Here is an 11,948-nt window from a genome sequence, read left to right on the forward strand (position 1 = left end):
TTTGGATTCCTGCAGATATTTCCACAAAGTTCTTGTTAGAAAATCAGCTGCACTTGAGATTACTGCAGTTATTGCTCTTGGGAGTCTTCCTAGTATTGCTGGATGATTCTCAAAAGAAATTGTTTGAGAAACCTCAGGAAGACTTTCTGGTGTATTCCTTCAAGTATTCCTGAATTGTTCTACACACTCAGTTGAGTAGTTTACAAAATAAAACAAAAGTCGTAAACATCTATCAACGACCAAAATTTTTGATACATAATTATGTGCTGATATCAAGATCGTGCTTTAACTTTTTTTTTGCCTTTCTCGTACACCAAGGTGTACCGAAAGCCTATATGTTCACTCCAAAAATGAAATTTCGATAGAGCCCCCGGAGGGTCAAGTTTCATATACCAATCGACTCAGCTCGATGAGTTGAGATGATGTCTGTGTGTTTATGTGTGTGTATTAGCCTGATCCACGGTTTATATGGGAAAATACAAAAAATGAAAAAACTCTAACTCCTGTATACTTTTTGAGTTTCTCTTTGGTCCCATATCAACTGTGCAAAATTTCAGATCGATCGGAAAAACTATATTTTAGCGCCCGCCATTCTTAGTTTTTCATACGATTTACTATGGGGAAATTTTACATCTGCAAAGAAAAATCGCTAGGAGTCACCCCTAGATCCCAAAAAATAAGTCGATGAATGATTTCTGTAGAAAACTTCACGAGGAATCAGACCTCCGAAGACCGCAAACCGATGCGACGTTCGTGGAAAAAGTTATTAAGCCTCACCTGATCGATAAAATGACGAGATTTTATTATTTATTGTTATTCCTTACATGTTAAACAGCATTGGCATGCCATTCGGTTTTCAGTTAATAACTTTTGCCACATGCCTTACATTGCTTTGCGGTCTTTGGAGGGTTGGTTCGTCGTAAAATTTCCAACAGAAATCATTCATCGATTTATTTTTAGGGGTTAAGGGGCAACCTGTGGGGATTTTTCTTTGAAAAAGTGATTTCCCCCATAGTAAATCGTTTGAAAACTTAAAATGGCTGGCGCTAAAATATAGTTTATCCGATCGAGCTGAAATTTTGCACAGTTGATATGGGACCAAAAAGGAACTCAAAAAGTGTACAGGAGTAAAATGTTTTTCGGTGTCCCACTCTAGTGTGTATGTATGTGTGTGTATGTGTGCAAAAAAAGGTCACCTCACTTTTCGATAGTAAATATCAACCGATTTTAACTACCGACGGCTCATTCGACGCGGATTCTGGTCCCAGTTTCCTATTGAAAATGGTTCGGATCGGTCCAGCCGTTCCGGAGTTAAGGCCATATAGGTGTTCCGGACCGGTACCCCTGAAAGGGGTCAGACATGAAAATGCGACAAACCCATACATGCGACATATCAAATTGCGGCATTTTCGATAACTTGATGAACGGTTATCATAAAAATAGTCTCAAACCATATCTGAACCGGTAATGTTCCGGAACCGGTTCTGAGTGTCCCGCTGGAAGTGGCCAGATATAAAAGTGAAAAAAAAACCATGCATATGACACATCAAAGCGCGGGTTTTTTGAAACCCTAATGAAAGGTTGGCAAGAAAATAGTCTCAGACCATATCTGATCCGGTTGTGTTCCGGAACCGGTTCCAGGTGTTCCGCCGGAAGTGGCCAAATATAAAAGTGAACCAAACCCATGCGTGCGACATATCAAACGGCGGCTTTTTTGATAACCTAATGAATGGTAACTAAGAAAATAGTCTCAAACCATATCTGAACCGGTAGTGTTCCAGAACCGGTTCTGAGTGTCCCGCCGGAAGTGGTTAAATATTGAAGTGAATCAAACCCATGCATGCGGCATATCAAACCGCGGCTTTTTCGATAATCTAATGAATGGTTAGCAAGAAAATAATCTCAGACCATATCTGAATCAGTAGTGTTCCGAAACGGGTTCCGGGTGTCCCGGCAGAAGTGGCCAAATATAAAAGTGAACCAAACCCATGCATGCGAAACCTCAAATCACGGCTTTTCAGGTAACATGATAAACAATTGGCAAGAAAATAGACTCAGACCATATCAGTGTGTTATGGAACCGATTCCGGGTAACCCGCCGGAAAAGGTCAAATGTAAACCAATACATGTCACATATCAAATGATTTATTTGGTGATCTGATGAACGGCTAGCAAGAAAATAGCCTTAGAACATATTCGAGACAACAGTTCGTGCCCGGGAACCGATTTTGAGTGTTCCGTCGTAAGTGGTCAAATATAGAAGTGAACCGAACCTATGCATACGACACATCAAATCGCGGTTTTTTCAATAACCTACTGAACAGTAGGCCAGCAGAAAGTCTCAGATCATATTTGGGAGAACCGGTAGTGTTCCAGAACTGGAAACTATTTCCACAATCACCATCTACCCACCAGCAACAAAAACCCCCACCCCCAACCCCCAAAAGGGAGTATAATATAGAATGGAACCAAACAATAGCGGCTTTTTGATAATCTGAAAATAGTCTCAGTCCACATCTAAGACTTTTAATAGTGTTGCGGGTGTTTCACTGAAAGTGGTTAAATATGAAAGTGAACCAAAATCATGCATGCCACAATTCTAGCGATTATTCAAATCGTGGCTTTTTGATAGTCTGGTAAACTTTGGATAAGATTAAAAGTGAAGAAATGGTCAAAGTCTTCATATATGCAAGAGAACAAAATTGTGACCAAGGCGAGCTCATCAAATTGCACCATTTCAGATTCCTGCTGTGTTTTTTTACCCTTCTTACACCCATAAGAAGGGTATAAATATCGCTCGAAAAACCGACTTTCGATCCGAGGCCCGGAGGGCCGAGTCTCATATACCATTGAACTCAGCTCGACGAACTGAGCAAATGTCTGTATGTGTGTGTGTGTGTATGTGTGTATGTGTGTGTGTGTGTATGTGCGTTACAAAAAAAAGTCACGCACGTTTCTCAGCCGTCTGTCAACCGATTTGAGTTCTCTTGGAAGCAAATGAAAGCTACTACATCCTAGTAGAACGCTATTGAATTTTTTTTCGATTGGACGTTTGGTTACCGAGATATCTCTCGAAGAGTACTTATGAGTCATACTTCTAAACTTTTTAAGATTTTTGACCAAGTGTATCATAATAAATATTTCGACCGTTTGTCAATCGATTTGGGTTCCCTTGGCACCAAATGAAAGCTACATCACCCTAGTAGATCGCCCAGAAATTTTATTTCGATTGGACATTTGGTTACAGAGATATCTTTCGAAGAGTACTTCGGATTTATACAACTAAACCTTTTGAGATTTTTGACCAAAAGTATCATAATAAATATCTTAGCCGTCTGTCAACCGATTTCGGTTATCCTGGCACCAAATAAAAGCTACAACATTCTAGTAGAGCCCTATACAATTTCATTAGGATTGGACATTTGGTTACCGAGATATCTTTCAAATAGTACTTAGGAGTAATACAGGTTAACTCTTTGAGAGATTTTTGGCCAAGGGTACCATAATAAATATCTCAGCCGTCTGTCAACCGTTTTGGGTTCTCTAAGCCCCAAATGAACGTTACAATATGCTTGTATAAGACCCTGCAATTTTATTTCGATTCGACATTTGATTACTGAGATATCTTACGAAGAGTATTTCAATAAATTCTTTTTTTTTTATTATATTCACTTGTTATCTTGCATTTGTTTTTGACCAGTCTATTTTTAAATTAATGATGCTGACCTCATACAAAGTGTATACTAGCAGGTTATTGTTTTCAACAAAATTATAAAAAACAAATTACAAATACAGGAATTTTATGGAAACTAACAATATGTTAAATGAAAGCTTTGAAGAACCAGACAGCCAAAATAACTAGCTAATGCCAAAATTGATTAACTTAGTAGATATATCATTTTTGTCGTTTTTACACCATAACCATGAATACCAAGTACTTCGGAGCTAATTTAATTGACTGATTAAGATATATTGTATCTCGCTGATTTTCTTACCCATTTGTTAATCGATTCAAGATCTTTTGGCAGTTAATAAAAGATACAAAATTCCAGAATATGTAAGCTATTTTTTAAACATTCCATACAAGACTCTAGGAAGTGTCAGGCATTTCTGGTAGTTTAGTCCATGGTCCATGATGCTATTTAGGAAACCAATCCACTAGATGCCAAATCCACAATATTTTCTAGAACTTTTGGTAAATTACACAAAACAAATATGTTACATACAAACAATACAACAATAATTTCAATAAGTGTAAGAAGGGTTCTGTTCACCATAGGTGGATTAAATCGGGTTTTTATATAGTAGTATGGATCATCGGGGGAAAATTATGATTTGATCGCATCATCACCGAATATTTTTTTTTTCAATTTCCTGTTGCGTCTAAAATTATTGCTTAAAATTTGGGTGCGGCTGGATGAGCCCTCTTCTCATTGCAATTGAAATTTGAATGGGAAAATTCGTTTTTTTTTTCATTTTTCTCACAAGGAGGTAAAATTTTACATGAATTTGTAATTTGTAATTTGTAATTTTATTAGTGATAACGTAAACCTGGTAGTTACAGAACTATTTTTCAAGTCAAGGAAAAAAAACAATTGCTTAAAGTTGGAAAACATTAGGAAAATGAATCGTGTTACCAAGGATAATACAATATAGCATAAAGTTTGCCAAAGAAAACTTAGTCGAAGATCGTCAAGTGATCTGTGGTTGTGAATAATGTTAAGCTGGTCAAACAGTCAACTGAGAGGTCTGATATTGTTCAGCTTTGTTTTGTCGTTGCACATAACATCGGAATATATGCCATCAATAAGTTTCACAAATGGGGGCATTGTTAAAAATTTTGCTTATCTATCTAAAGTGTCCCCAGGATTTCGAACATGTCGGCTAATATCGAAGGAAAGATCATGAGTACATATTCGATGAGAAAAGCACTATCACCACTAGGTGGATTAATCTGGTTTTTTTTTTTAATTTGAACAGTTTTTTTTTCGGAAAATTGAGCTCTTCAGTTTTTGAAAATATAGAATTTATTAAAATATGAATATCTTACGTTGCGTTCAACCAATTTTAAATCTTTTTGCATAAATAGAAAGTTGACTACAATATGTTTCGATTATCTGAACATAATTTTCGCTTCAATTTAGTGGGATTCGAGATATAAGTGATAATATTGGCCAATCTCATTCAATTTAATAATGAAGAGTTGTATTTTTTTCAGTATGAAAAAACTATTAAAAAAAAAACTTTCTCTACGTACATTAAAAAAAATTAGATGTAAGCCAGTTGCAGTAAAAATTTCAACTCAATCGGAGCATTGGTTACGGAAAAAAGATGTATGGAGGGAGCAACTTTGCTTAAAAATAGGACAAAAATCAATTTCAAATCGACAGCCGTGTATGGAAAGTCGAAAAATTTTCCGCTCTGCTACAATTTTTATCCCTCACGTTTTTACTTAATGCATGATTCCACACTTAAAATGATCATCAGCTTACCGAGCTCAAAAATGCTGTATACTAGAATGGTAAAAACATTAGACTTCGTCCCCCTAAAATTCTGCTCTAATCTTTGCCACTTCATACATAAAAAATGAAATTTATATGGAGGGGCGAAGACTAGAGCAATGGTAAAGTCTAGAGTTTTTACCCTATTTCCATTATTTTGCCGAGATCCGCACAGCCGAGCAACAGAATCTTTTTGTTTCACTGCCATTTTATGCATGTGTAATTTTCCCATGTGCATAGGGAACCACATACACCATGGGACAATTATGCGTAGAACGGCAGTTTACTTCTTTCATAAGTCTCTTTGGTGATGCCTTTAGATATTTTTTTTTTTTGAAATTTTTCTAATTCTTATCTAGTTTAGTCTACACATACACAGCCATCTCTTGGAAGAATTCTGAAAAAAATATAAAATATGCTATTTTTATCATTTTTCTTGTCATTCTTAACGCTTGCAGCGCATCGTGGATGCATTACAAGTGTTGAAGCGACCAGTCCTACTGTGCAGCGTCATTGGATACAGTTAATCCAAACAATAGATCTCGTCAGTCGCTTCATGGAGTGGAAAAACCGTTGGGAGTGACGTTGCTTATAAATTTATTGTCACTCCATTGTAGCTCTCCTTCCTGGGTTGGGACCAGGACCGGATTTAGGAAGGGGCCAAGCCTATGGCCCCCACATTTCAGGACCCATACAAAGTCTCACTACACGAATAAAAATATGAAGTTAGGAAAAAAGTAGTATAAGAAACATCCCATGACTCCATTCTTTTCAGAAAAAAACATCAAATAGCTGTTTACTGGCATGACGTTTATTATATGTTGCGGTTGTAATTTAAATTGCTGCTGCTATTTGTTCTGATATTCAAGAAATTTCGAACTTAATCAGTTGAGTAACTCTCGCTGAGACCGGCCCACTATTTACACCTTGTCTTCAAAAATGTATAAGGTGCCAATTTTCTGAAAGTCCTCACTAAAAAGTAAGGAAAATGCATTTGGTTACTCAAATTGATGGACCCCCCCGTTAGTAAGAGCCACAACAATTTTTGCAGACCCCTCGATTTTGGTCAAACGGTGGCTCATTTAAACAGTTATAACTCAAAAGTTTCTCCAAAAACCACCTCAAAACGAATTGTTGTTGAAAAGAGGAAAGATAGAGCTACTATTTACAATTATAAAAAGTTGGGTCGGCCATATTAAATTTGGCCGCCATCTTGGATTTTTATACTAAAACATTTTTTTCACCATGAGGGCAAGCACCGATTTTCAAAATTTTTGCATCAATTGAAAGCTGAGACATCTATACGTAACATATCAAAAAATTGGAGATGTCTTTTTTTCCTATCAAAAGTTATCTGCAGTTTTGTAAATTAAGCAACATTTTCTTCATACATTTCCATGCGCACCGGCAACAGCATCCGAGATTACGCCTGCATGTATACACAAAGGCACCTGCCGCAAAACTTGGGCAAATCGGAGATTTGTTTCCGTTTCTGATTGTTTCTCAATGATGCGGGCGTTGGTTTTATAAATTTTTGAGTGTTTTGAAAAGCTTAAACCTTCAGCTTTCCATTAGTGGCTTCAGATTTTAAATTCGTGTTCGTTAACACTGTGAAATAACGCTGCATTTATGTAAACGGCCGGCACCGGGCCCAGTGCGCAAAAGTGACACGGTTTACAAAACGGCAGATAACTTTTGAAAGAAAAAAAAAAGACATCCCTAATTTTTTGATATGTTATGTATAAATGTCTAAGCTTTAAATTGATGCAATAATTTTGAAAATCGGTGGTTGCCCTCATGGTGAAAAAAAATGTTTTGATATAAAAATCCAAGATGGCGGCCAAATTCAATATGGCCGACCCAACTTTTTATAATTGTAAATACTCTCTATCTTTCCTCTTTTCAACAACAATTTGTTTTCAGGTGGTTTTTGGAGAAACTTTCGAGTTATAACGGTTCATATGAGCCACCATTTGACCAAAATCGAGGGGTCTGCAAAAATTGTTGTGGCTCTTACTAACGGGGGGTCCATCAATTTGAGTAACCAAATGAATTTTCCTTACTTTTTAGTGAGGACTTTCAGAAAATCGGCACCTTATACATTTTTGAAGGCAAGGTGTAAATAGTGGGCCGGTCTCAGCGAGAATTGCCCAGTTACGTTGTTTGTAAAAAACAGTACGTGTTATGTCCGTACAGTCATTGCACAATTATGGGTCACACACAATTATTAGTCACTTTCCACTTTAATAGATAAATACTAATTAATTGCAAGCTTTTGTCAGCCATTATCGTTTTTCGCACATAAGTTGATTTGTTTTGTGTCACTATACGTATCGCACACAGGCTTATACGTCAAAACATACATATTTTCAATATTTTTTTGTTCGGAGCAAAACTAGCTGTCAAAGTAACGCTTCGATTGTGAATATAAGACAGTGCGTGCGCTGCTTTCGTAAGCTCTGTAAAAGCGAGATTTAGTGATTTTCAAGTGCGAAATGGTGTCATCACCAGAACAAAGGTATAATTTACGTTCTACATGTAGAAATTCATGTGACTGGAGCCAATTAAAGCTTATTTCAGGCAAAATTTAAGTGACTCATTATTGTGCCAAGGAACACCGAAAATCACACAATTATGGGTCACTTTTTGTGCAGCATAATATTGACAGTTCTGCGTACATGGGCATTGCATACTTTTAGGCGTTTATCAGTGGTTGTGTTGGAGATTTTGTCCCAAATTTGAAAAATTGATTCTAAATCGTGAAAACACGCTTCGTTAAGAGGTTTGAGACCAGTTTTAGATTCCACTATAGTTGATCTATCTAGAATAAGTGACCATTCATTGAAAAAAATAGACAAAACATTATTGTTGAGCCGATTCCTCTTGAGTGACCCATAATAGGCAACAAATTGACCCATAATTGTTACACTGGCAATTTTGACCCATAATTGTGGTTTTCATTATTCATCAACATTTCAGTAATTTTCACCGCCTAAAGTGTATTTTACAAGCAGATTTTTATATAAAACAATAGAAAGGAGTTTCAATGAAGAGAATATAAAATAAAAATAATGAAAGTGTTATTTTTGTATGAAAAACGATACATATTATGAAATGATTGTTCCTTGAGTGACCCATAATTGTGCAATGAGTGTACTCGTATCGTGTCCCGTGGGTGTGTCCGAGGAGTCATTCCCCAACAACAATATACAGTGCAATTAATTTTGAAGGGGAATCGATTGTATTCTGTGCAACTCGGATTTGACGGCTACGCAGTCATGATAAATTAAAACGAGTTGTTATCTATCCCGACGGTTCGACAATTTGGATGGTGTCTACCTTAGGGGAAATATACGTTTTTTTTTAATTTTATGTTATGTGTGATTTAATCTAATTCTTACTGTCGGGTAAATAATTTAGATATTTGTAGCTCTGGTTTATATTTGGCGTAGACACTTAGGCACAATTCTGCAAACCGAAGTTATATACTAATATGTATTTTCACCACCCGACAGTTAGAATTAGACAAAATCACACAGAACAAAAATCGAGAAACGTTATTTTCCCCTGAAGAAGACTCCATCCAAAGTGTCGAAACGTCGGTTTAGATAAAAAACAACTCGTTTTGATTTATCAAGACTGCGTAGCCGTCAAATCCAATTAGTAATTCTGCACCTCTTCTTCCAGTGGTCTCCGCTTCAACGCTGCCGTCAAATGGCTGACCATCATCATTGGAACAATCGGAACCATCGTGGGAGGGTTCATGCACTACAAGCGTACGACCAAGATGGTTAACGTCACTCCGGTCCAATCCGTAAACGGTAGCGAAAAAGGTAAGGGAGCTGGCATGATGGTGGTGGGACATTCCCCGGATGGTAAAGGAGGGTCCGTAACGACACCGGTAATTCCTACGGCCAAGGAATTGCTGAATGGCAACAATGGTCGAAACTTGCCGACCGTTATCGAGGGGATGGATAAGCCACAGAAGGTGACGGTTACGGAGATGCAACAGGAGAGGTACTAGACCAGGTCTGGATTGAATACATTTGTGATGACGAATCATTGAAAAATCGAAATTTAAATTCAAAGATGTTTTTTGTTAATCAAAATGCGAACATGAAACATAATATTACAAAAACCAAATAACTAAAATTGTGTCAAAACTGTGATAGAATTGCAGAATAGCTCTATCAATAACATTGATTGATATAGACAGATTGATTGAAAATAAGTTAGCTGTTAGATCAGATTAGGTCTAAGTAATATTGTAATTCTTGATTATTTGATTATGCTACGTGTAGTTCCAAGTTGTAGACATTTAGACGAATATTAGTTCAACAGTTGAAAAAAAAAACTAGCAATCGGAAAGCACTCACATCCGGTGGTATTGCCACCGGTGCTTCGTACACTGTATCATCCCACTAGAAATAAATAAATGTTTAATCGTTGTTTACCGTAAAACAAAAACGAAGAATCAAAACTAACCCCGCATTCCCGGATGGGTTTCCTGCCCCTGATGGCCACGTGGAACCAGTAGCAATCCCAATCAAATTAGCAATGCACCGAGAGAATCCGAGCATACATGAGACCCACTGGAAACTTGCACCTAGCTACCTACAGATGTTGTTGTGTAACAATCGGTGTAACATGACTCGATGTAAAACAGTTGTTATATTCATTTTTTTTGCTAATAAATGTTGGTAGATGGGACCGTGTGTTTGTGACCTTATTTCCTGACGGTGTGCAGTGAACGGTATGCCCGGTGCCGAAGGGATTTTCAGAACCTATGAGGAGGATGAGCAGATTGTTGGGAGTAATGGGCAAGTTTAAAGCTAATTAGCATTAGCTTTCGGTGTTCTATTCAGTGGTATCAGCAGTAATTCTCCGAACTAATTAGTGCGGTAAAGCGCGGCCAACGGCCTCGCTTTGGAATAAATGAAGCTCGTGTCACGTGGTTTCGGGAGAAGGTGGTTCCGCATCGGTTTTATTGTCTGCCAGCTGCGATGGCTGCATACATTTCGGCGAAGCGGATTTACCGGCATTATACCAGTTGTTGTTTTAGATGTGTTTCATGGGTTGGAATCGTTTCGCTTGTTCGTTTAACTTTTAGTTAAAATTAGACACTTCGATATTTAGGGTCTGGGACACTTTGGACAGAGATACATATTTTGGGCGCTATAGTCTATTTTGGCTGCTATAACTCAGTCAATTTCAAACCGATTGACTTGAATTTTTGAACATGATTAGATACCGTCCGTACGTATCTGGACGGGCTTGTTGGTCTAGTGACTACCGCTTCTGTTTTGTATGCAGAAGGTCATGGGTTACATGATTATATAATAATTTATATTATATGTAAATTATTATATAATCATGTAACTGTATGGGGTTGGGAGGGTGCATCAGGGCATCATTGAAGTTGTAACTGTACGACGGAGTGGATTGCCAGCCGGAGTGTGGTGAGAAGTTACTATAACATCCTTGTAGATGGGTTCTTCTATCCCAACAGTTGCAATGGATTTGACGCGCCCTTCTTGTGACAAACCATCCCGTAGAAAGCTTGACAAGTAATGTAAATTTCATTATTCACCCTTTTGGATCATACTGCTGGAAGGAGATTCTCTTAAACCCGCGGATTTCGCGTAAGTGTCTCTACTTACGGGTCCGCCACACCCCCTTTTGGCCCTTCATACAGCGGTATGTTGAAGTCAGGGTGGTAATGAAATTGATCTTTACTGTTAAGTGGAACTGCATGCAGAGCAAGACTCAAGCTAGGATGGTGGCTACCTACATACATACATACATACATAGAAGGTCATGGGTTCAATCCCTGAAAGATACTTTGTATCTTTCTATCCACTTTCTCTCACTCTCTCTTTCTCTTCTTCTACATATACAACTCATGTATATTCATATGTTCATAGCCATCGCTAGAACCAGAAACAAATAGCAAAAATTTGTTTCCCTCCCTTCCAACTTACACAGCACAGTGTATATAAACGCATACAAGATATGCAACCGAAGCGAACTGTGCCGCTTGTCCTTCATAGTAATCACCAACACAATCTTTCACCTTACGAACGCTATAATTATCCCCTATCCATGAACCGCATCACCGACCCAACGGTGACTCCCAGATCTCCCATCCTTTCCGTCAAGCAAATACTCCAGTCCGTGATGGTTGTGGGGATGCAGAGGTGCTCTCGGTCTGTAGTAGCAACAACCAGCACACTCTAAGAAGGCTCTTCCTTCCCAACTGACTATAAAGACGTGGCCGGCGCCGTTGTTGATCAAAAATGCTGCTTGAATTGCACTTTGAGAATAAGTGGAATGTCCCAGTCCTTATTCATTTGGATCTTAGTGCAATTGGTACCAGCTCAGATCAATCACGGACGAGCAACCATTGACATGTATAGTCAGATTTGATCGTTTTGATCGTTTGATCGT

The 11,948-nt window shown here is 37.9% G+C and overlaps 1 protein-coding gene across 1 annotated transcript in view; it reads left to right on the forward strand.

Moving 5' to 3' along the window:
• LOC109427293 (sensory neuron membrane protein 1) overlaps positions 1-10,211 on the forward strand; it is a 34,927-nt gene extending 24,716 nt beyond the window's left edge. Inside the window, exon 8 of the mRNA XM_029865529.2 lies at positions 9,189-10,211. Within this exon, the coding sequence (XP_029721389.2) occupies positions 9,189-9,525 (337 nt within the window). The 3' untranslated portion in view covers positions 9,526-10,211. The remainder of the gene's footprint in view (positions 1-9,188) is intronic.
• The last annotated feature ends 1,737 nt before the right edge of the window (positions 10,212-11,948 follow it).

Source organism: Aedes albopictus, chromosome 3 (assembly GCF_035046485.1).
Source record: "Aedes albopictus strain Foshan chromosome 3, AalbF5, whole genome shotgun sequence".
NCBI lineage: Eukaryota > Metazoa > Arthropoda > Insecta > Diptera > Culicidae > Aedes > Aedes albopictus.